Source organism: Euprymna scolopes, chromosome 34 (genome assembly GCF_053919585.1).
Source record: "Euprymna scolopes isolate OS-2025 chromosome 34, ASM5391958v1, whole genome shotgun sequence".
In the NCBI taxonomy this organism is placed as follows: Eukaryota; Metazoa; Mollusca; class Cephalopoda; order Sepiida; family Sepiolidae; genus Euprymna; species Euprymna scolopes.
This window is the reverse complement of record NC_136515.1, coordinates 25818647-25845561: the sequence shown is the minus strand read 5'-3', so window position 1 is coordinate 25845561 and position 26915 is coordinate 25818647. Positions and strand designations below refer to the sequence as shown.

At 32.2% G+C, this 26915-nt stretch overlaps 1 protein-coding gene across 2 annotated transcripts in view; it reads right to left on the bottom strand.

Moving 5' to 3' along the window:
* Positions 1-26915, bottom strand: part of LOC145259144 (anoctamin-7-like) — a 577044-nt gene that overhangs the window by 217643 nt on the left and 332486 nt on the right. Inside the window, exons 5-10 of one of the 2 annotated variants that reach the window (XM_080116843.1) lie at positions 23942-24042; positions 21909-21978; positions 17089-17431; positions 13041-13061; positions 1246-1302; positions 507-601 (exon numbers count right to left, since the gene is read on the bottom strand). In XM_080116843.1, the coding sequence (XP_079972969.1) occupies positions 507-601; positions 1246-1302; positions 13041-13061; positions 17089-17431; positions 21909-21978; positions 23942-24042 (687 nt within the window). The remainder of the gene's footprint in view (positions 1-506; positions 602-1245; positions 1303-13040; positions 13062-17088; positions 17432-21908; positions 21979-23941; positions 24043-26915) is intronic. The other variant, XM_080116844.1, reaches the window with a different exon arrangement.

Below are 26915 nucleotides of genomic sequence, written 5' to 3'. Positions count from 1 at the left end.
GTGTGTGTGTGTGTGTGTGTGTGTGTGTGTGTGTGTGTGTGTGTGTGTGTGTGTGTGTGTGTGTGTGTGTGTGTGTGTGTGTGTTGATTATAAAGAGGAATAAGAAATAAATAAAAACTGTTACAACATAAAAACACTGTTTTCCAGGCTGTATCTCCAGGCATGAATAAGCAACCAATAAAATAAGGCGGTAAAATATCAACTCATTTCTGATGTTGTGATTTTTGGTTTTATATTTAATCTTTGATCTTTTTTATTCCTCTTTATTTTCCTACATCAGTCTTTCCATTATTTGCAAACTTACATGTAACTCTGGATATTTTGGAATGTACTTGTCAGTTTATAAAAGACTATAATATACAAAAAGGAAAGAAAAAATAATATAATGATAATACAGTTTGCCTACATTTAAATGAGTCGATCTTTTATAGGAAAATAAGAGCATTGTCACGCTGTATGTAAGGGTCTTTCAAAAATCAGTAAGAAGTAACAATAATCTAACTCACCCCATAAACAAATTATTAAAGCAAAGTAGGGAGTGATATCGTTATCAAAAGATTCTTGTATCACAGAGAGTACGTCTGACACAGTCCTCTTCAGGCTGAAAAATACAAGTAACAAAAATAATCTATATATAAAAATCAATGCTTGTTTGTGTGTTATAGAAGTCCGTACATAACTAGTTAGAACATTGCCAAAATAAGCAACTAATATATAAAGATCTGTTCTTTGACGACACTTCAATTTAAAAGTTGAATCTGTTTTTTGTTTTGTTTTTTTGTTGGTTTGTTTTTATTTATTTATTTTTATTTTTTTATTTTTTATTTATTTATTTTTTTTTTTTTTTGCATTAGAGACACATGAAAATCTTTTGAACAACCAGTAAGACATTGGTTATCTAATATTTCTTTTTTAATGCTGTTCACCAAAATTTACTTAAAACTTGAATTCTATAGTTTTGTTTTTATAAAATAATTTCGACCTTTAGCTCTACACAGAATGCCAGCATCATTTTGAATGTCAATACAATGCAAAAAAGGAATAAATTATTTCCCTTGAACCCTACAGGTGAATTTCCGTAATTTTTTATGAACATTATTTTCTCTCACACCATAAAGTTTTTTTTATTATATTTTTTATGAGATCCATATTTAATCTAGGCGAAAGCATGCAGAAGCAGCAATGAAATTAATATTTGATGACACATTACTCGAGGTTTGTTACGAATATAATAGAAAGTCTTACCTGTCTATAGCTGATGTAGATGAATTGTAGTTTGAACCCTCGTTCATTACATCATAACTGAAAAGTTAAAAAATAAATTAAGTGAAAAATATAAAATTGATTGAAATATTAAAAAAAAATATCATAAAAACAGTTATTATCCATATATGGATAGTAAAATTTAATACTTATGAAGAACAAGTGTTGTCGTCAGAATTTTCCAGGCATTTTATGTAAAATGCCGGAAGGTGCCAAATGATATTTTTATGTAAAATGATTTTTTTTTTTTTTTTTATGTAAAATGCCGGAAGGTGCCAAATGATATTTTTATGTAAAATGATTTTTTTTTAATATAAAATGCCGGAAGGTGCCAAGTGATTTTTTTTATGTAAAATGCTGGAAAGTGCCAAGTGATTTTTTTGTGCAAACATTGGCCAATTTTTCTATGAAAAATATATTAGTTCTGTTATTAGGAATATAATTTAATCTAATGAAAAATTAATTGTAAAACGGAAACAATACTTTTACTACTATTATTTTTTATTATATTGAATAATTTTTACTGAATTTTAAGAAAATTCAAATCAAGAAAAAACACTCATTGTAAGGTAAGTTTCATAAATAAATACTTATTTTTGAATAACAAACAACTGGTAACAAACAAAAATTTCATTTTTATTTTTTATACATATATTTTTTTTCTTTTTATGATTGTTTTTGTTCAAATCACGATAAATATTTTTTTATATACAGAAATAATAACCAAATAAATGTTTTTTTAATTGATGTTGGTTTCATTGGTTCAGCATTTTGGTGCTTTTCAACATTTTATGTAAACTATGAAAAAATTCCAATGATAGCATGGTACTTATCTATTATATAAATCTCGCCTGTCTGTTAAAATGTATGTATGTATGTATGTTATTATTTCTGCCTAAACCTTTCGACAGAGGCGACAGATTTTCACAAGATCGGTATCGTTTTGAAGCTCAACAGTTCAGACGACAAATATCGAAAAATTGGCTCAAAACATTAATTCATTCACCCTCAACTGGGCACTTTTCTACAATATTTTCTAAAGTCATCCCCTCTTTTCGATTGACTAGCCTTAATTTAAACCTTCGCCACTTCTGATTTGGCAATAGATGAAACGGCAAAGACGTCACGTTTTGTTGAGGGTTTCTTTTCATGTTATTTTCCTCCTTCGTGGTACGGGTTTGAGCCTGCCTGCCTACTACCAATTTTTATTTTTATTTGCTCAACACACACCTCCAAACACCCGGGCAACGCCGGGCACACAGGCTAGTTATTCATTGGTACCAAATATTATTAACTAGCCAAAAGAGACTTCTTTGTTGGTGACTTTAGTTTATCTTTTGCAAATCATCTGAAGAGACAAAAACATGTTTGGTCTTGTTTTCAAGTTCATTGACTTACCTCCCTTGAAAATTAACTCTAAATCAAAAAGAAAAACATTTAAGAAATCGTAGCTATTAATCTTTTTGTTGAATCACTGCAATAAAATTTGAAAAGATAACATAGAACAGTTAAAAGTGTACTTCAAAAATCTTTATGCAAATAAGATCTACCATGACTGTAAGTTTTGATAATTTATAAAGGCATTCAACAGGTTGTTGAGACTTTTCAAGAAGTTAGAATGCATTGAGTGCTTGACGATGAATTGCCAAGAAGACTGATTACACACAGGATGAAACCTGGGTCTATCACCATGATCCAGAGACCAAAGCACAATAAATGTAGTGGAACCACAAACTCACAACCCTTAATGAAGGCAAGGATGCAGTCAGCCTCTAGCAAGGTCATACTCACAGTCTTTTGATACCAGGACGGAGTACTGAAAATTTACTGAAAAAGGGTATCACAGTTACAGGAGCCTATTATGGTTTACTTCAGAGGAAACTAAGGGAAGCTATCAAAATCAAGAGGCAGCATGGCAAGATCAGCAAATGTATCTTCTCCCAGCAAGACAACGCTCCAGTCCACAATGCACATGTCGTCAGATTAGAAGCACAAGTGTGCAGTGATGAAATCCTCTTCCATATCTCTTACACTCCTGATCTTACACCCTTTGACTTTCATCTCTTTCCAGCCATGAAGTTGTTTTTGTTTTTGTTTTTTGAAAGGAAAGCATTTCCCAGATTATGCGACCTTGATTTATATCATCATTGAAGAACCAACACAAGGTGTTCTATAAAAACAATCTCCAGAGTTGCATTAAACAATTCTGGATGATGTCGGTATGGGTGTTGTAGGTAGAATTGTGGGTTGGTGACGTTGGTCGTATGATGGTGACTGTGTGCGTCTCAACTCCGCTTTTCACTTTCTGGTTGTCGATTATGTAGGAACTGAGCATATCAGGGCATAGGACATTTTGGCTGATCAGGATTGGTGTAGCCGGAGCTATTATTAGTGTGTTTATACTTTTGAATATGGGTGAGTTCTGGTCGCCAGTGGTAATCTCACAGGTTAGTTCACCAAGGGCGGTGATACTGCTGTTGGTGCTTTTTACTTGGACGTCTGAGTGAGTCATGTGTTTCTTGGCCTCGTCTGGCAACTAGGATATTGGTATGATGCAGGTCGAGCATCCAGAATCCAGCATCGTGATGTCAAAGAAGCGTCTGTCCCCAACGGTGAAGGTGGGGTGGACAAGCAGTGAACGGTGAGTGTGTCCTTGAAAATTGAAGATGTGATGACTAATATTGGATTGGGTCGGACGAGGCATCATATCTCACCCTGACCGAAGGGAAAATCCTGATCCTTCATCTCTAGTACGTTGTCGTCCATTGCTGCAGCAAGGACCTGCGCTTCGTTGCAGGTTGAGTGTTGATATCTGCAGTTGTGTTTAAAGCAGTGAAGGCCTCTGAGGTATCTCTGGCATATGGGGAAACTTGCTGTTTGATGCTGATGTTGGTGTCGATCGATTTGTTTGTTAAAATGCCATAAATATCGGTTCTGAGCAGAGTAACCCATGAACAGTCATCTTGTTTAGTTACAGAAATTATAGGGTACTTTGCTTAGAAATTTATGGTAATTTAATATGCATACATATATATATATATATATATATATATATATATATATATGTATATATATATATATGTATATATATATATATATATATATATATATGTATGTATGTATGTATATATATATATATATATATATATATATATATATATATAATGTTATATCCATAAATGATAGGAAGAATAGAGTAAATTTGCAGGAAATCCTAAGTGGGGCAGCTTAATATGTAGCAGAGCATAAATAAAAATTAAAAGAAAAAAACAACCAACAAACTTAGCCTGATGACATTATAAATGGTCTTATCAAATGAGAAGAGTTAGTCAGCATTTAGCGTTTGACTGGAATAATTGAACAACTTTACCACCATTTTTACATTTACTAAAAAAAATTTGATAAGGCCCTTTCGGTTGAAATAAATTTATAAATTTTGCCCCCCTTTTTTTAATAAATACAAAACAATTGTAAATTTGTTTAATTATTCAAGTTGAATGCTAAACTTCCATTAGCTCTTTTCATTTGATAAGGCCCTTTCAGGTTGAAATAAATTTATATGATCGAGCTAAGTTTGTTGATTGTTTTTTGTATATGTGTATATATAGATGCATACGATATATGTATGTATGTATGTATGTATGTATGTATGTCAAATGGAATCCAATGTTTACACTGTACATGTTCGCATGCATATCATAATATCATAAAAAATAAAAATTGTCAAAGAGAATGAAAAAGAAAAAAGCAGAGCTTGAAAAAAATTGTTTTTCCCTAAAGTCAATATTAAAAATCACTGAAGCATTAAGAAACATTAAAAAATGATATGCAATCCAGAACAATAACAAAAAAAAAATTCTTTTAAAAATGTAAAATATAGTGATATGGATGATGGAAGATGAACAGGGGCGGGGGGTGGGGATGAAAGAATATTTTTTTTAGGCAATTTTTTAAAAGTTGGACCTGATTTTAAAATCATGGAGACCAAATTTTATCTTCAAGAAAATCTTGCCGTAAAAGAGTTCAGAGTTCAACCTAATTACATAAAAATGCAGAAAAATCTTTATGATGTATCTGTTATGGAACAAAGATGTCATATTCCAAAATCATATAAATTGATCAAGTATATTTTTGTATGTATAGAAAATAATTCATTTTTACGATTTTTAGAGGTTTAACAAGGCTGATTTTGATCTCTATTTTTGGAGAGGTTGTTAAAGGGGAGGTAATCAGTGATGAATTTTAAAGATTGCGATCCGATTCACTTGCTTCCTAAAATTACATTTTTTAGCGAAAAAAAAAAAATAAGCTACCTGATCAATTTAGGTGATTTTTGGAATATGACATCTTCGATTTTTTTACAAGTATGAACACCATAAATTTGTTTTGGTATTTTCGGGGGAGAGAAGGGTGTTTTTTTTTTTTTGTTTTTTTTTTTTTGTTTTTTAATTAGGTTGAACTCTAGACTTGTCTGATAAAATATTGATCTAATTTATTTTATTTTTAATAATAATGAAATGTAGAGGTGCACTACGACAAAATATAGTACTTCCTCAGACTGGAATCGAACTCGAAATATCAACTTAGCATGCAAGTTTTTTACCATTAATCTGAAATATCATTTACTTATGACTATTTATATGCATAAGATGGTTCGACTCGGAGAAGGGATAGAATTTATAATTCAATAAATTAAGCAAGATAAATAAATTTTATTTTGTTCAAAACGATCTATATTATACACAAACAAAAATGGCCACCTATAGCTTAATCATTAAGGGAGGGGTTTCATTTGCTGAAAATATAATTAAAAAGTAGCCCCAAGTCTGAGTGGCAAGTCTCCCCGGACTTATAATTAGCCCCTAAGTAAGGAAAGTCATTTTTATTTTAATTATTTTAACTTTTCAGGGATAAAGATATCCCTCCGTCCCAACAGTTAAACGACAGCCGAACATTTTATTTTCTAAAACAGTTTGAAAAAAAAATGAAATAATAACAAATTAAAACAAGTTCAGCACATTAAACGCATAAAGATCGGTAGATAAATTAAATTTTACTGTGTTTGGTTTAAATCATTTGTTGAAAAGAAAGTTACAGTTTTTAAAACTGTGGACACGTTGGCCATTTAACCTTCCATCGCATCAAGGAAAGACAACTACGACATAACTAGTTTGCGTTTGTAATGATGCTTAATTGTCTGCCCTTATTTCAATGGAAAATTATTTTCGCTTACTTTTAAAGAATTCTGATTAGATTGTAACTTAGGTTTCTTTAAAGGTGTATCACATTTATTTATCACATTGCAACTAAGCAGACGATCTCTCTTCAAATCTGTGACAAATGGCTGACATAATATTCATATGTAAATATTAAAATTTAATATTTAAAAACAAAAACTAAAATAATCATTGGTTTGACACAGCTTGAGTTGGTGTTGTTCACATAAGTTGGGGATACGTCTTTGACATTCAGCTCTATAGAGGTTTTGTTTCTATCAGGCTGAGAGATGATTCCGTGTAGTCCTAGGAGGTTAACTCTCGTAGGCTTTATTTTCTCTCTTTGAAAAGACGTTAATTGCTAATCGCCTGAATGCTGAAAGGGCCGCTCAGGCATTTTTGTAAGTCTGAGTTCGTTTCCCCAAGCGTATTGACTTTTCAAAAATCTTACATGAGTTTGTGTCTAACTTCCTGTGAAAGAAGCAGTAAATAAACACTCCTTGTTTCACAATTGAATTCGGATTCTACCTGTTTAGAACCAGATAAGTAAAGTAATGTTTAAATGTCGCGGCCAAAGAGGAATGGCAGAAAAAAAATGTAAAATTTGTATTAGCATTAAAAACGGTTTTATGTTGTTGTTTTTTGTTAATTATTAATTTATATTATTATTATTAATAAATATCAAATGGGGAATCATTTCATGTTAAAATTCAAGTTTCGTTTTTAAATAAACATGACATCAGGTCAAATTCAGTGGCTATTTTGTTTTGATTTAGCTTATTCACATAATGGTGGCACTTTTCAAGCATGTTTTTCTTAATTTCATATGCATAATACTAAGTGGATTTTAAATGGAATTGATTCCTCATTCATAACTAGCTGTATCCGCCCGGCCATGTGTTGCTGTGCCTGAGACTAGTTGACACAAGTACACACGCACCCACACACATGCACACACTTCAAAAATAGTGAGGAGTAGACAGTTTATTCACACAAAAGGAGATTTTGATGTATATAAAATGTCAATTTACAGTTATGATTAAATGTTAGAGTCAAGCAGTGTGGTTAACTGTATAAAGAGAAACAAAGAAAATAGCATTGTTGAGTGCCTGGTAAGGAGAGTCGAGGTAGGAAAAGAAACATTGCTGACCGTAAATGTTTTTTGTTTTTTGTGTTTTGTTTTCAGGGATTTTATTTTTTTTTTAGAAAGGAAAGAATTCAAAGTAAAATAAATTATAAAAAAGAAAAACGGAAAAGTGAACGACCCATTACAAAACAAACTAAAAAAAAAATCAAAAAAATAATTTTTTTTTTAAATAGCATTGTTGACTGTTCGGTACGGAGAATCAAAGAAAAAAAAACAATGCTAACCGTAAATGTTAATTATGTTTGTATCAGGGATGTTTTTTTTTAAGGGGGTTAAATTCATGGCAATAATGTCTGTGTAGGTATGGTAAGGGTATTAATACGTATAATTACGATCATGAGCGGTTAAGATTTTTTGTAGTTGGTTTAATATTTATAAAATGATTGCTGCATGTTGAGAGAGATGCCATGTTTGTGTAAGTCTGGCGTATTCATTTTTTGAATAGGTTGTTTATTCCCGGATAATGGACTTGTCAGTTCTCAGCCAATGAGAAAAGCCGGAAATTTCGAAGAGAGAAATTATTATTTTGTAATCGGTAACTGGAAAGATAATGGTATGTGTATGAACCAGTTACGAAGGGTGCTGGGGAAAAATAGTTGTAAGGTGTGTATATAGTCCTGGTTATGAGTAGGATGATAAGAGATTTAGGGGGAATAATAGGAACTACCTCGTCAAAAGATGTTGCAATTGTGGTGATGTTGCTCTTAGGATGTAATATAGGATTTTATTATAACGACTAAATGTGTCTACAATTGTGTTCTAAAGTTCCAAAAGATAGAAGCTAATAATCTAGACATAATAAACTGATATGTAGCATATGTTGTTGCAAACCTACGGTATTTTGGTCCAGAGGGGAATTTCTGCAATCATTTTATTATATAGGATATATATAACAAAAACAATTAAAACATGTGCAGCCTCTACAGAATTTTTTCTTGTGTTCTTCGATCACAACCTTTAAACATTACCCAAGTAAATACCTAGAAAGAAATAGTTCTTATTTTTTAAATGTGCAACTTAGCTACACTTATAAAGTATATTTGGGCTTTTTAGAAATTGAATTCCAAACTAACCTATTTCTGGCCATGTATTTATTTTCTTTCCTTTCTCAAAAAAGCTAAGTGGTTGACCCAAAGGCTTCCATTTCATTAGCTGGTACACTAAGGTGTAGGGGAGGGCACCACTCCACTCCGAGAATGAATCCACTTGCCTTTGATCTTCCCCTTATAATGCTGACAGTTTAGTAAGGGGACACCAAGTACCATGACTCGACCAAGGACTGAACTGTGGTCTCCCAGCCCATTAGCAAACATTCTTCCCATTATGCCAAATGGGTTGTGAACCCATTCTTAAAATATCTTTTCTCAAATCCACCTCTAAAAAAATAATTTCGTGTGTATTAAATTTTTATTGAAGAAAAAAATAGACACACATGCAGACATCTCATAAGGTTATGAATTTAAATGAAGTTGGAGTGGCCTTTCCTCCCTCCAAAGAAACGTGTCACTTAGATGCATCAAAACACTGCAGTACAAGAATTAAAGAAACAAGAGATGGAAGATTATTAAGATCGAAAAGTCATCACACGATTCCAAAGAAAAAGTCTACCATTACAACTGACCAAAATAGTCAAAGCAAAATTTAATCATGCAAAATTTCCAAAAAGTTCAGATGAAAAAAGAAAACATGAAATGAATACTGGAAGAATCATCATATAAAAATATAATCATCATATAAAAATATAATCATCATATAAAAATATAATCGTCATATAAAAATATAATCGTCATATAAAAATATAATCATCATATAAAAATATAATCGTCATATAAAAATATAATCGTCATATAAAAATATAATCGTCATATAAAATTAATGTAGATATTTGTCCAATCGACATATTGTTACAAATGTGCCTAAAATAAACATTTAAATATTTTTTGAACATTTTTGAATTTTCAATGTCTAAAAGGGAAACATTCATCTGATAATTTTGGGTATTTAACAAGGTCGTAATGGCATCTTCCGGGCAGTTTATGGTAAGCTGCTAGAAAAACATCTGGAAAAAGCTGAGACAATTAGCAATCAGCTGTAAGAAAACAATATTTTTTGTTAAAAAGAGAAAATCACTTATCTGATACTATTCTTTAAAATAATTGTTTTCGATCATAGCTGTTTCTATGAATTTCCATAAATAGATGTTTACATCTATTTGTTTTGTATCTCGTCGATACAAAATAAATAGAAAACTTATTTGAACTTTTCATGAATTTTTTATTTTTTTTATTTTTCGTTCATAGTTGTTTCCATGTTTTCATCTTAAAAAACTTATTTCTTCCAAACATTTTGAAAAAAAATTATTCCTTTCGTATGACTAAACTTACGGTAAGTCTTATTTTTTGTTAAAGTTTTCTTTTCAGCCTTTTTAATTTATTGTCTGCTTACCATAAACTGCCGGATGATGTCGACACAATCTTGGATCAGATTCTGGATCAGTACAACTTTTTGTTATCAAAATATAATGAAATAAAAAGAGTTTATTAAAATACCCACCGAAAACTGACTATCAAAAAAATAATAATGGCAGTTTAATGACGAAGAATCGTTTACAATATCTGAGTACTTATGCAGAATAAGGACCATGCTATCATCGGGATGTTTCAAACAGTTCATATAAAACGCCGAAAAGTGCCGAAAAGTGCCGAAAAGTGCCAAAACGCTTAACTAATGAAACCGTAGCAGCCAATGTCATTTAAGAAAATATTTATTTGCTATCGTTCGTTTATTAAAACAAAAACTAAATATTTATTTTAATTTGAACAAAAATCATAAAAAAGAGAAAAATAAATATATGAAAATCAATATTTTGTTCGCTATCAGTTGCTTTTTATTAAAAAAAAAAGAAATATTTATTCATGAAATGAATAAATGACCGAGTTTTTTTTTTTTCCTTTATTTGAATCTGAATCTTCGTAAAAATTGTCCAATAATTATTCATATTTTTTTCTGTAACAACAAAATAAATTTTTTTCAATTAATTTTTCATTAGCGTTTGCGCAAAAAAAAAAAAAAAAAAAAAAAAAAAAACTCATGAAACTTTCGTTCGACACCTGGCGTTTTATGTAAGGTGCTGAGAAAATTCCGACAATAGCACGGTCTTTATTCTGCAAAATTTTCTAAAATATCATTTGTTCTAAAAATGTGTTAGTTTAAAAGCATCAAACTCACACGTTAAAAAAAAACAAAGCAGTTTATTCAATCATAGCTTTCTCATAATACATTTCTTATCGCATAAAACAATAAGAATATAATAGTTTGTATCGATCACTTTATCAACAAGAATGAATCCTGCAGTTGCAGGTGCGAGTGAATATTTTACATCTTATTTTTTTTTTTTTTTTTTACTTTCCCCACCCCCCAATAAACTTAGTTTTCTTGACAGTCGTTTCTTGCTTCTTTCTTGTTTTTACTGTTGCATTTTGTTTTGTACATTGCTAATTATGACCTGCGAGATAACCGTGGTTGCACATGGCGACAAATTTTCTGCATAAAATATGGTTTAAATCTTCATTAGATCTTAAAAACAAGAAAATATTAATTTTCATCGTTATTAAAAAACTTAATAGTTTTACCTAATAACTGGTGACCTTTAAAGTGATTTAAATATCTAACCTTATTAATTTATCTGTACAATAAAATTATTTTATTTTTATTTGTTATTTTTTATTAAGAGGGAGGTACCGCTTATCAAGTCTCAAAAGTCACTTGAGGATAAAGGTTAATGAGCATCAGGTGATCGGTGAGACAATACAGTGATGATCGGTAATGGTGGAAATTTGGTAGGATTTGATTCTTTAAGGACGCCATTCAACAAGAACTTATTTACATTGGTCTTGAAAATGATCATGTTATAATCAACTGGGAGGCAGCTCCCGGGGTATTGTGTTCCACAGACAGGCAGTTCTAGAAAAAAAAAAACTTTGCTTGTGGAATTTTCATTTAGTTTTAGGAACAAATAGAGAGCAAAGAAAACTTGTGAGAGTGATTATTAATAGACTAGTACCTGTTGTGAATGTTTTACATTGAGGGATGCATAAATTGAAGCTCAGTCGAGCACCTGCCTTGAAAATAGCAACAGAGCAGTGATCCTTACATAACTTAGCTTCATGCCTTGTCTGAAGCGGTCTCCATAAAATATAAATAAAAATATAATCCAAACAATCTTTTATCTATATTATTTTGATTTTTCGGACTATAATTTTCATCTTGAGTGTTAATTTCACAACGTTGAATTCTGGAATGTGCACGTAATTTCGAATGGAACCCTCTATTTAATCCACATAGGTAGCATGTTCTCGTCCCATCAGCCATGACTGTGTAGAATAACTAAATAATTCACAATTGCATTTTGAGTGTCGCTTGCATTGAGGATTGAATCTTCAACCCCCAAAAGAATGCAGCTTACAAATGAATTTTATCCAGTAATTTATCCACTATATCATTGTTCCGTGCAGATTTCCAAGTTTGACAAAGAAAGATTCCGAAGTTCGACATGATGCACCTGAAGAAGGTCAAAGGTTACATCCACCAAAGATGAGAATAGTAGTCCAAAACATCCAAGTAATACAAAGGTTTTATACTATTTAACGGTCTTTACCTTTTTTTAATGCTATTACTATACATCATGTATTTTTCTTTAAATAAAAACTTGACATAAATGTACTTAAATGCAGAAGCATTTTCCAAATATCCTTAAACAACCAGGAGAAAAAGCAGAAGAAAATCAAACCAAACGCCACAGAAAAGTTGCAAACCATTTGGGGGGCATTTTTTACAATAGACAACAAAACGAAAAAATGGTAAAAAATAAAAAAAAGTATATAACAAATAAATGTTACCAAAGGCAAGATAAGTTACTCTTCTACCTAGCTGGATAAGTTGTTGGTGTTTTAACTTATTTTAAAGTGTTTATTCAGTTAAAAAAAAAACAAGCAAAATTCAGTGTTACATGAGAACAAGAAAAAATGACCAGCTCAAGACAGACACATCTTTTGAGTCTGGATGATCGTTCAAAAATAGAAAATAAGACACAATACTGGTATAAAACATATTCAGTAAATGTCACAGTAACATTTATTTCGTAGGTTTGTACTAGTATTTTGTCTAATTTTCTATTAAAATAGATGTGAACCTCTCGTGTCAACCATTTTTTCACGTAATACTCGACACTGCTTGTTTTTCTAGTTGAATAAACGCTTTAAAATAAGTTAAAACATAAAAACTTATCCAGGTAGACAGAAGAATAACTTATCTTGGCTTTGGTAACATTTATTTATACTTGATTATTTTTAACCACTTTTTCATTTTGTTGTCTATAGTCAAAAGATGTTTGCCTACCCTGAATCGATACTTACCAGATGCCAGTCTGAAGACACCTGAGTTATGAAGAAACAATTATTCCACAAACATGATTGCAGTCTTTTTCTTAAAACACCCACAAAAAAATTATCACACAGCTTTGAAATACACAAATCTGTTTCATTTGGGCTGCATTTTTAATTTATTTCATAGATTAACGAAATGCAATTATTTTATATTTGAAAATGAAACACAAACAATCAAATACATTAGAATTTTTTTTTTTCAGGTGAAAATTTTAAACGCATTCATTTTTTTTAATAATATTTAAATTCTTTTTCTTTTTTTTTTTAGGACACCATCGCGTTAACAGTTACTTTTATTACTTGATCTCATTTTTAGGTTCTGTTGTCACGAGACCATCCACCCAAGTTTAACTCTTCATTAAGGAAGGAGTAACATTTTATATTGTCATGAGACCATCCACCCAAGTTTAACTCTTCATTAAGGAAGGAGTAACATTTTATATTGTCATGAGACCATCCACCCAAGTTTAACTCTTCATTAAGGAAGGAGTAACATTTTATATTGTCATGAGACCATCCACCCAAGTTTAACTCTTCATTAAGGAAGGAGTAACATTTTATATTGTCATGAGACCATCCACCCAAGTTTAACTCTTCATTAAGGAAGGAGTAACATTTTATATTGTCACGAGACCATCCACCCAAGTTTAACTCTTCATTAAGGAAGGAGTAACATTTTATATTGTCATGAGACCATCCACCCAAGTTTAACTCTTCATTAAGGAAGGAGTAACATTTTATATTGTCATGAGACCATCCACCCAAGTTTAACTCTTCATTAAGGAAGGAGTAACATTTTATATTGTCATGAGACCATCCACCCAAGTTTAACTCTTCATTAAGGAAGGAGTAACATTTTATATTGTCATGAGACCATCCACCCAAGTTTAACTCTTCATTAAGGAAGGAGTAACATTTTATATTGTCACGAGACCATCCACCCAAGTTTAACTCTTCATTAAGGAAGGAGTAACATTTTATATTGTCATGAGACCATCCACCCAAGTTTAACTCTTCATTAAGGAAGGAGTAACATTTTATATTGTCACGAGACCATCCACCCAAGTTTAACTCTTCATTAAGGAAGGAGTAACATTTTATATTGTCATGAGACCATCCACCCAAGTTTAACTCTTCATTAAGGAAGGAGTAACATTTTATATTGTCATGAGACCATCCACCCAAGTTTAACTCTTCATTAAGGAAGGAGTAACATTTTATATTGTCAGGAGACCATCCACCCAAGTTTAACTCTTCATTAAGGAAGGAGTAACATTTTATATTGTCACGAGACCATCCACCCAAGTTTAACTCTTCATTAAGGAAGGAGTAACATTTTATATTGTCACGAGACCATCCACCCAAGTTTAACTCTTCATTAAGGAAGGAGTAACATTTTATATTGTCACGAGACCATCCACCCAAGTTTAACTCTTCATTAAGGAAGGAGTAACATTTTATATTGTCACGAGACCATCCACCCAAGTTTAACTCTTCATTAAGGAAGGAGTAACATTTTATATTGTCACGAGACCATCCACCCAAGTTTAACTCTTCATTAAGGAAGGAGTAACATTTTATATGCACGTTTGCTATGATACCATTTTTTGCAGGGGTAGTTTCGTATATGTTCGTGCATCGTATATACTAATAAATGTTATGCAATCACACAGAGTATATTTGTTTTCTAGCTCGATTAATAAAACTTTTTTTTTTTTTTTTTGGCTCACGTTCACCCCTAACAAGGCATATCGCCACTTGGACATAAGGGGCTACTATTTGGGACCCTCCCTAGGAAAGATTAACAAGATGTTGATTTACATTACGTTTAAACTTCTGCATATCAGTACAGTTAGGCAAACAGATAGCAGGAAGGGAATTCCAAAGTCTAGCTGTTTGAGTAAAGAAACTATTAGAGTAGAAAGCTTTCTGGTATTTAGGGACCTCAACAGTGAAGGGGTGTGATTTTATTGCTAAGCGGGTTTGTCAGAGATATGTACGTCGAGGGGGAACAAGTGCAACAAGCTCATCAGAGCAAATTCCATTAAAATATATCAAAACAGGCACAGAGATGCAACATTGCGGCGATGGGACAGGAGTTGGAGCTTAGTTGACAAAGTGGGACCTAACAAGGCATATTGCCACTTGGACATAAGGGGCCACTATTTGGGAGCATGTCTAGGAAAGATTAACAAGATGTTGGTTTACATTACATTTACATTTATGCATATTAGCACAGCCAGGGAATCAGGTAAAAGAAAGGGAATTCCAAAGTCTAGCTGTTCGAAGAAAGAAACTATTAGAATAGAAAGCTTTCTGGCATTTAGAAATCTCAACAGTGAAGGGGTGAGATTTTGTTGCTAAGCGGGTTTGTCGGGGATATGTATGTCGAAGGGGCACAAGTGCAACAGCTCATCAGAGCACATTCCATTAAAATATTTGTAAAACAGGCACAGTAATGCAACATTGCGGCGATGGGACAGAGGTTGGATCTTAGTTGACATTATAGTTTTTTAACGATTTAGTTTAATTAATAACTTCACAAGTAAACGATGCTATGATACTAAATTTAACTTTCAGAATTTTACTTGAAAATTCTATATTAGATTTATCTGAGTCTGTCTGTTCAAGCTTTTCTTGGAAACTACTGAGCCAATCTGGCTGAAATTTTGTACAGACTTTGTTATTATAAGGTGCAATGAACTAAATATGGTATCCATTCGATGTATAGTTAGGGACTTATAGGAATCAACATGAATAAATCACTATAATACCATATTTACTGTAGAAGTTTTCTATGAAACTACTAAGCTAATCTAACTAAAATTTTGTATGGACATTTGCTATGATAATATGCAGCAAACTATGCATTTTGGTGTCCTTTCGATGCACAGTTAGGGATTAATAGAGATTAGTAGGATTAGTATTTCATGCAAAAATACAGGAATAGTTAGTTTTGAATAAATATCATTTCATTGGTTTTTAAAAGATAATATTTATATTAAAAGATAATATTTATATTCTCATTGTAAACAAAACGTGTCTATGTATTTATGAAATGATCTTGGACCTACATTATATAATGACTTGACCAGTCATTGCAGACCACATCAAGGTTAGGTTTAAGGTGTAAATGGTCAGTCACCAAGCTTAAATGGTCAAAGAGGAAGCACACCTATGTAACATAAAAAATATAAAGTGGTCGACTATAATTGTGGGCAACTCAAAGGCTTCCTTTTCAATAGCTACTATATCGAGATGTAGAAGAGGGCACCACGCCTTTTGCAGGATCACTACATGTGAGTGGTCTCTGCAGTCATTTGCAGAAGAGGCACTATCGTCGGTTTTGTCAACTAAAGAAAAGCAAAATTCTCTGTCAGTGTTTCTGCTTCCTGAAACAACCTTCCAAATGAGGCTGTGATGATGCCTAACCATATTCAACAAACACTAACACGATATATACATGCAGCATCTTCTGTACTTTCTTACTGTGAGTTGTTTTAAAAGACAACACTGAAACTATGTCAAACAGTCAGCCAGCATATTCTTTTCTTATTTCTATTATATTGAATAAGTTGCTGGAGAAAAAAGCAGTAGGAAGTAGATGGGATAGAATGAGAGATGGGGGGGGGGAATAGAGAGAATTTTTAAAGGCCAAATGTGATATAATTAAGGTTGAAATAATGAAAAACTTATATAAAGGAAAGCCTTAACTGTGTGTGCTCAACTAAAAGTCAGAAACTACAAAGGATACACTTGCAAACTTTGTATTATCGGTGTGACAAACAGAGATCAAGTACAATTTTTTTTGGAGTTTTTGGTATAATTCGACCAAAAGTTGAACTCTTGACCTATTAATGAATACTATAACGATTATGCCAAATCGGTCGATCGAAATTGAAACCCTAACCTTAACCTTGGCCTCTAACCTTTACCCTTACCCATTTTTACTTGCCTGAATGCTTGAATAGAAATTATGTCTTTATTTAAAAAAAAAAAAAATGAGAAGACAACTCACCTCAAATTCAAACCATAGCAAAAAATGACAATCCCAAAAATAGTTGGTATCCATAATGATGTCAGAAGCATGCCGGTCCATGCGAAATAAAATGCTATTTTTTCCCCAAAATAATTGCGTATCTTCCATAAGGGTTGAAATTTCCAGAAGATCAGCCACGCATTAGAAATGACTCGCCGGGAATAACGCGAGTCTCCATACGTTTCACTTTTGGAATCACTTGAAGAATTCTTCTCCTCTGAAGATTTGACACTTTCTGCTGTCTTTTGTTCGGCTTCATCAATGTCGTTGTGCAGAACGAAGGAATCAGTGTAGACTTCTTCTCGTAGAAGATATAAAAGACCTGTCAAGGTAAGAGAAGAAAGATGTAGGAAAACAGTAGATTATGAATTATTCAGTAGAAAAAATGTTGTTTAAAAATGTCAATCAGAAGCAGACAGTCTGTAGTGTAATGAGCACATAAATGGATGGTAACATTTAACTAAGGCTGCTTTCCTTTAACAATTGCAAGGAACCAATCACTAATTGCCATGCATAATAATATCCTACCTAAGAGCTCGTCATTCAAACTCCTCAGCTTAACATTCACAAGAAACATGAACTGGAACAAATACATTGAAGACATTGCCAAGGCTGCTGCAAAGAAGATGGACTCTCTTTACCATGCTAGAAAAATATTCACACCTGAAAGTATCTCTACAAAACCATTATTCATCCATGCATGGGTTATTGTTGCCACATCTGGGCTGGTGCACCAACCACTAGTCTCTCTCTATCTTAGACAGAATTCAAATAAAAGAGTCTCAAATCTAATAAGTCCTGCACTATGAACCAAACTTCAACCCCTGTCCCATTGTCGCACTGTGGCATCCCTATGCCTGTTGTACAAGTATTGTAATAGAATATATTTTAACGAAATATGCTCTGATGTACTCATAGCTCTTGTGCCCCACTGACATAAATATCTCCGACAAACATGTATGAAAACTAGTAGAATTATTGATTCTTTTATACTCTCCAAACAACAACAAAAAATGCGATAAATGAAATTGTTGCATTCTGTTTAAAAGCACGATATTTGTGATTTCGGCATAAAATGTTTAAATTGTACAGAATATTGTGTTTATAACAGGAATATATAGGAAGTAGACTACCTTAATATTTCAAACATTATTATGACCCATTTACAATGGATGTTACGTTTCTGAATTTTTTAGATGAGGATTAATTATTTATATTATTTGGATTCTTTGGACTATTGTTCTCATTTTGAGTGTTATTTTCACGTTTCGGTTGATGTAACTGTCAGCCTTCTTCAGGTGTATCTTGTTGAATAGAATTTCAAACATAACTCTTTATCTAATTTAATTTGACTTGGTAGAAACCCTAAGCAATTCACAATTATATTTTGAGTGTCGTTCATACTGAGGATTGAACCTTCAACCTACAGAAGGGTGTAAGTTTATAACTAAATTTTACCAAGTACTTTATCCACTACGCCATTGGCCCTTAGAGAAGATTACTGAGTTTGATAGAAAGATACCCGAATTTGACAAGATACACCTGAAGAAGGTTGAAGGTTACATCGATCGAAACGTTGTGAAAATATCACTGAAGATGAGAACAGTAGTCAAAAGAATCCAAATAATGTGTTTAACAATGAATGTGTTTTAATAAAATAACAAGTGCAATGAGTTTGTCAGAGCACATTCAATTAAAATACTTGTGAAACAGGCATCGAGATGCAACAGTGCAACGATGGGAAAGGGGTTCGACCTTAGTTGATAGTGGGCGAGACCTATTAGGTGGAGAGTCTTTTTTTTTTGGGGGGGGGGGGAAGACTAATGGTAGATGTACTAGCCCAGATATAACAATGATGACTTTGAAGTGATACAATATACTCTCGGGTGTGAGTAATTTTCTAGCATGGTAAAGGGAACCCACCTTCTTTGCAGCAGCCTTGGCAATATCCCCAATGTACACTTTTTCCCCACTTTTCAGCAGTCAGATGAAAGATGTCAAGCCAAGCGCACATGGGACATACGCTAGCAGTGTCAGAAACCGACATTAAAAATGCGTGAAAAAAAATTAAATAATTCGAACTCCTGTCTTTACAAGCTTATAACTACTTGAAAAATGTAATTCAACCCCTAATTTTTTTTCAATTAAAGGAGCAAAGACCAAATAAAAAAAAAACCAGGTTTAATAGCAAATTATGCAATATTTGTTCTTTTTTTTAAATCGGTTTTCTTTAAAAAAGATTTGAAGAAAATCAACAAAATTTTACTTACTTCGATTATAAAAAATATATATAAATTCAAAAATATCGCTTACCTATAAAAAATGCTATTCAATGTGCACTTCAATTCTTCATTGTTAAGAATTTATCCATATTTATATTTTAAATTCCATTTATTTTTTAAATAAAATAATTTTTTTAAATACATAATTTTTTGATTTAATATATTTTAATTCTTCTTTATCGAGTGAATTTTTTTAAATATCTAAAAAAAGAAAACATTGAATGAAATAGAAAAATTGTCGTCAGCGTCCAATATTTATTTGATAATATTTACTTGATAATATTTACTTAACATAAGCTCCCACTTAAAAAAAATAAAAATAAAAAATAATCAACGTGGTTTAAAAAAAAAAAGGTTTTACACTTTGGACTTTACAGGTCAATTTAAAAAAAAAACACTTCTTTTTTTGTTTTAAATTAGAATATTTTATTTATTGATCTTTTATCTTCAATTTGCGATATATAAAACTTTGGTACGTAAATTAATTATTGAAATTTTAATAGACATTTCAAAATGGGGGGGTAAAAAGAACGTTTGTCTAAAATGTTATATTTGGTTTATTGGAAAGAGCATAAAATTTCACATTGACCCTGAAAATATCGTAAAAATCGAACGAATAGAAAAATTTTGATAGATTTTTTTTAAGTTTAAAAATTGAAAAATATTTAACTCGTAAAATTCAATTGATTTCATTACGTAAAAAAATGGCTGCATGAAGGCGTGTCGGCACTTTGTAAACACTATTTTTTTTAAATAAAAAATAATATTTCTATTATTTTTTTAACAATTTTAATAGTTTATTTTAGAAGCATATTCCATAAAGAAAATAAACAACCCACTTTAAAAAGAGAAATTACGAGTTTTTTATTTTAATATTTTATTCACAGTTTTGTGTTAGGGGTGTCAAAAATTCCCCCAAAATTCTGATACACCTAGTAATACAATATACTCTCGGGTGTGAGTAATTTTCTAGCATGGTAAAGGGAACCCATCTTCTTTGCAGCAGCCTTGGCAATATCCCCAATGTACACTTTTCCCCACTTTTCAGCAGTCAGATGAAAGATGTCAAGCCAAGAAGCGCACATGGGACATATGCGCAGACAGTTGGATTTAAAACTCAATCAGATCAGATGTATGTGAATTAGTCCAATTCCGAGTGCAATGGGATTTTTTCTTAACCTGTGTTTAAAATTATCCGGTTTCTTTCTTTTTTTATTTATTTATTTTTTTTTTTTTTTCAAGGCTCGATTTTCGCTAATTGTCTTCGAAAACTATTTTCATTAATAATTCATTTTCTACCTAATTGTTTTTCTTAATTTTTGGATATGTTCATTACTGTGACATGATAATTCAGTAGATACCATTGGTTTGACTTAAAATTCAATATTTCAATTTTGGAATTTCGCTACTTTGGTCAAGATCAAAGTGTAGTATCTGTTCTTCGGATGCTGCACTTCATTTTCTTGTTCTCTTTCGGTGGAGGAGAAATCCTTCACGACTGAGACAATTTTTATTTTTTGTACCTTTTCTCCACGTTAAAAAACGGCCCTGGTGTCTAACTCTGTCCCGTGGGGAGGCATTGTAAATAGGTACAATAACCGCGTATCTACAGGAATAATTATATCTAAGGGAGATAATCAACATTATCTCCTTTAGATCTAATTATCTCCCTTAGATCTGTTATAGTTTAGGGATACCGATTTTGAGCATAATTTTTGTGGCGCTTGATTCTTCATTCGAATTTTTTTATATATGCATCATATAGTCACCGCTCATCAAGGCCCGAAAACCACTCAAGGATAAGGGTTAATGGGTGCTATAATAGAAATTTGATAACTTAATGTATTTTATAGGACGGCTCTTCAAAATTCTGTTGAAAATAACCATGTTATAGTCAGACAGCAAGCAGCTCCGTGGTATTGTGTTCCACAGCCAAGCAAGGAAAAGAACTCTGCTTATGGAATGTTCGCTTAAATTTATGCCCAAGTTGAGAGTAAGGGACATTTGTGATACTTGTTGTAGCTTGTCGAGTGTTTGCCGTGAAAGACTTACAGGGGGGGGGGCATAGAGTGAAGAAGCTCAATCGAGCACTTGCCATGAAAATAACAATAGAGCAGAGAGAGGCTCGGAACGTCTTTTCTATGGGAAAGAGGCAGCAGAGAAGAGAAAAAGGTATTGCCCACCAGATTTAGATCACAAAAGTTACGCAGTGTCATCATTTGGGAATATCAGATGCTGTGTGTGCTCTCCGCTTATCTCAGCATTTGTTTCCAGTCGTCTTGGACTTCTCCTTGCAACAGAATTCAAGCAATGCCAACTCAGCAGAGATGTAGTTAGAGATTGTGCAACCCTTGCTTCTCAATTAAACACTCAGGCACTCTTATAGAGGATATCCATTGTCTCTCGAGATTGGCGGCACTTATGGTGAAATTTTTTTTTTTTTTTAATTATATGCTGTAAACAAAGAATGACTGTTATCATCCTTTGAAGTTATTTCAATTTCAATAAAATGTTTACCTTGTAAATCTCCTTCCTCCGACCGTTCTTTTTCGTCTCTGTATTCCGTGCTGATAAGAATTAAATGTGTCTGAAATAAAGTTTGGAGAATAGCATTACATTTCCAATATAACATTTTCTTTTAGTTTTCATTATATTTTAGTAAACAGCAAATACGTTTGTATTTTTTATGTTAAAGAAGACAAATTTTAAAACACATAATCGGCCTTTTGCATTAATCATTCATGCATTAATCTTATTGGAAATGGTATTGGTAAAATCAAGATAATAGATAAAGTAGATCTGATTCCAACTCATGAAATATATCACAGTTTGACCCTGACTTCTTAAATTTAAAAATGTCTGAACCTGACTTCTAAAATGTTAAATCGATGGACTCTGTCTATAAATTTAAAAGGTTTGATTCCAACTCATGAACTATTAAATAATTTGATTCCATTAATTTTAAAAGGTTGGACTTTTACTCCTGAAATTTTAAAAGGTCCGACATAGACTCCAACCTAGGAAATCTTTTTGCATTAGTAATAAATTATATATATTAGGGACGATTAATCAAAATCAGGAACCGGAAAAATCAAAACTTTTGGGGGTATCAGAATTGGTATCAGAAAATTTTGTGCTTATTTTCCGATGCCAAAAACAATTCTTTTTATTTCATTTTTGTCTTTGTTTAAAACTTAATTTTCCATTACTCACACTAATGTTAAAATGATAAATACTTATAGATTTTAAACTACCAGTAAACTAACATCTATAGATTGTTCTCATCCCCCAAACACACACACAACTGTATTTTAACATTTTCAAAAATATATGCACATATTACATGGGTATTTATAGTAATCCGACATTCCCACCAAAAATTAACGACTCTATAGCTAAATATTTAGAGATCTGAAAAGAATCAGAATCGGAATTAGTAACTGTATTGGGATCAGAAATTTAAAACAGAATAGGTAATTGTATCAGAATCACAAAAATCATTGGAATCGTCCCATAAAGGGCAAGAAAAAAAGAAAGGTTATTTCAATAACTCCCTATTTGTTTTCCTTCATACAAGGCCAATTTTTTTGTTTTTTTCATCAAGAAATGACGTCATCATAGCATTGCTTTAGATCATATCTAGATAGATACACTGGAACACCCAAACAGTCTTTTAGGGCTCATTCTAACAAGTGACTATCATCCATGGGGAAAACGTAAGTCTTTGTCATGCGTTTAACACAATAATACATTCTTCCCTTTCTTATGTACAACTTGTGCATTTTATTGTATGGGAACAATGTATTTAATTGTATGTTTATGTAGGTAGTGTCTGGTTCTGAGAGCTCTGATGCAGCTTTTGGCAGTCTGTGCTCTTTTCTCCTGATACACTGCTGGTTTCTCCTCTCTTCATTCCTCTTGGGGCATGTCTTCATAGTAATTCTCCAGTAGTTGCAGACTTCAGCTATGGATTCACGGCCTTTTATGTAGATACTACCTGCCTTCATATGCCGAGTAAACTTTTCAAATATCAACTTCTACCTCAAATGAAATCAAATGAGATCAAATGATGCAAGGTGAAACGTTAATAAATGTATTTTATGCTTATTTACACTGGTTATCTTTTAAATCAACGCATTTCAGGTGAAAACATTATTATGTATAAACATGTCATAGTGAAATTAGTATAAATTCCAAAAATTGCAAGAAAATGGTCCTGTAGATGTGTTAGATGTATTTTTAACAAAAATTATCCACGATTACGTTCTGAAGTGCATTAGTTTAAAAATGATGCCCCTTTTATCAATCAATTTATGTCAAGTTAGTTTGTCATACAACATGCAATAAAATTTGATAATTCAATTAATTTTATTTTTACTTGTAATTATTTTTCTGTTGAATCATTTTTTGTAAATTTTTAAAAATTTATAATAATTTCGACATGACACAGAAATGTATAATAATATTTTCACCTGAAATGCATTGGTTTATAAAATCCCCAATGTAAATAAACACCATGCGCCCAAAAAACCAAAAGCTTTATAACTTACCAATAATGACCTAAGTGATGGTCGGAAGAATTGGGATGGATCTTCATAACAATGAAACCAGTGAATTTTTTCCATAACAAATGGAGCACTAACAAAATCCACTGAAAATTGAAATACAAAAATATTTGAAAACTTTTTCAAAACAATTTTGATTAAGATGTGTTTTTCCTTTTTTTTTTTTTTTTTTTTACATGGGGGGAACCATTTTTCAAGGCCTGAAAGCTATTCGAGGATAAGAGTTAATAACTGCCAAATGGTCGATAAAATAACACTGATGATTAGAAATAGTGGAATTTAGGTAGAATTTGATTATTTAAGAGCACAGCACAACAACAACTTGTTTATATTCGACTTGAAACAACCATGTTGTAGTCAGCTGGAAAGCAGTCCCACGATATAGAGTTACACAGGCAGGCAAGTTCTAGGAAAGAAACTTTGTTCATGGCATTTGTGTTTAGTTTTAGGCATAGAGAGAGATTAGGGTAAAATGATTTTCTGAAAATTGGATATATAGTATACCCTCACCTGTTTGTAGTTCTCCCTTTTGTGGCTCTTCAGTGGTTAGGCTCTTAATTCTATCACAACGTATGCCGGTATACTGGGCTAGTGTCATAACATCATAAACGCAAATGCGTGGTAAACAGTGTTGCCAATTTAGCGGTTTTCACGCTAGATCTGGAGATTTCATTTGGAATATATTGGATAAATTTTGGATCTAGAAGATAGCATTTTTCTTTTCTTTTTTTTTTCTTTTTTTTTTCTCTCTAAAATTTGGAGATTTCATTTGCCAATAAGGTTTGAAAATTTTTAAACCGAAAAAAAAAAAATACAAACAAACATCACTTAGTTTGGAGGATATGCACACCAAACAACGACTAGGTGAAGACTGACAAAAAAATTTTTTAATACTCAACTATAAACTTTCTGAAAGTCGTCATATAGATGTTTAACAAGTAGGTGCTATGTGAACACTTCAAAAGTAGGTAAAGGGATAGGCTGTGAATTAATTCTAGAATATTTTTTTTTACAATAATCTCTATATTTATAAAATAGTTACGATTTTTCCCCTTTAGACAAAAGCACTATAGAAATAAAAACACGGACGCCACATATAATTCCAATATAGTCACACTACTAGACAATACCTGTTTTTGCAGATATTATGTTGATTTTTTTCATTATAATAAATTCCTATAATAATTCCTAGAGTGTCACTTTTCTAAACGAGTCATATTCACAGATGATAGCACGATACTTACTCGTTCATTATTTTCTCCTCTCTCTCCCCTTGATGTGACTGGGAACTTTTGTACTTTTGCTATATTGGTGCTAGTGCACTTATTGATCCGCATTATTTTTTAAATAGTATTTTCAAGTTTAATTAAAGTTTTATGATATCTGTTTTTATTAAATTGTAAGGTTAAAGTACAGAATAGGTACAAAACACCCTCTCCCCCCATATTAAGAATGGCTTTCTAAATAATAACAGCACTGATCAATAAGTGCACTAGTACCGCTATATTTTTTACGCTTGCGCTGTCCATGTTTATTTTCTTTATCTGTACATTCGTTCTTTCAGCTACCTCCCTTCACTATTAATTATTAAGTTCCAGTCAATTTGATAGGCTGGTCACATACCTTTAACAGATTAAGAGAATTTTGGATTACAGGAATTTTGAACAGTTATAAAAGGCTAAAATAAACAACATAGTGTTTACAAAAACGATAATTTTGACTCTAACAAACGCCGCACACTAATATATAGTTTCGTACGTTTGATTCTACCTCGATAAAGGAATCAGATATGAGAAATGACATTTCTAAAAAACAAAAAAGCAAAATTCTTTTTCATCTTTTTCCTTATCACCATTGTTGTAGCCGTTGTTGTTGTTGGTTGTGCTGATTCAGAATTTTACACAAACCCATTAAAATAAAAAAACATAAACATGATGACAATTAACATTATTACGTTATGGAAGACTTCCATTTTTCACTTTGACAACATTTCCAAGTTTCAGTCACCAAAACATATTTTCTTCATATATGGGTGTTACATTCATGCACTTACCATTTAACAAATGGATGCTTGTGTAGAATATGAACTAAAATAATAACGTTTATATTTAAAAACCCATTGGTATACCTACTATTGATCTTGATAAGTGAGAGCTTTTTGTAACTATTGTGTACTTTCAACTAACATTTTTATACACAAACAATATCATATAAAGTTAAATTTAACTTGAACATCATATCAAAAAATAGCACGGTCAGTATTCTGCATAAAACCGCTGCAAAACAGCAGTGGTGCTTGCCATTGCCATGAAATAGCAGTAACAGCCTTAAAAGAGCAATGACCACCATGGATGATGTTGCCCACCATTGGATTACAATGCCTGACAATTGAAGACAAGCGATTTTCCCGCCAATGCCCACCCCTGTTAAGAAGTGACAATGACCACATGAGTACATGGTGGAGTTTAGAACCAATCACTGAGCAAGTAATTCAGCCTTATCCATTGCTGTGGACTTCATGGTGGTTGGATATTGTTGATTGCTCATTGTTCATCACCGTTACTATAAATTTTACAGAAATTGCAAATTTCTGATTTCTGTGACGTCATGTCATCATGGTATACCTACTTTTGCTGCAGCTGCACAATGGTAATTTTGTAGAGAGGCATTGGAATAAGCGTCCACGGTTGGCATATGCCTGTGGTAGGGAAGTAGTGGCATACGAACCTGCAACCCTTCAAATACAACAATAATGCAGTTATGAAAATGTAGGCGATGTTGGGAGCCTGAGGAGGCAAAATAAAAGATGGATTTTTTGCTTGACAGTTTGGTCTTTTGGTTTTTGGACGTTTGATTCACATGTGATTTTGTTGTTGGTTAGAAAAAAAGAAGAAAAGAAGGACTGCTGCTGTGAGAAAAAAAAAGAGTGAACGTCTTTGTCGTCGAGAAAAAAGAACAC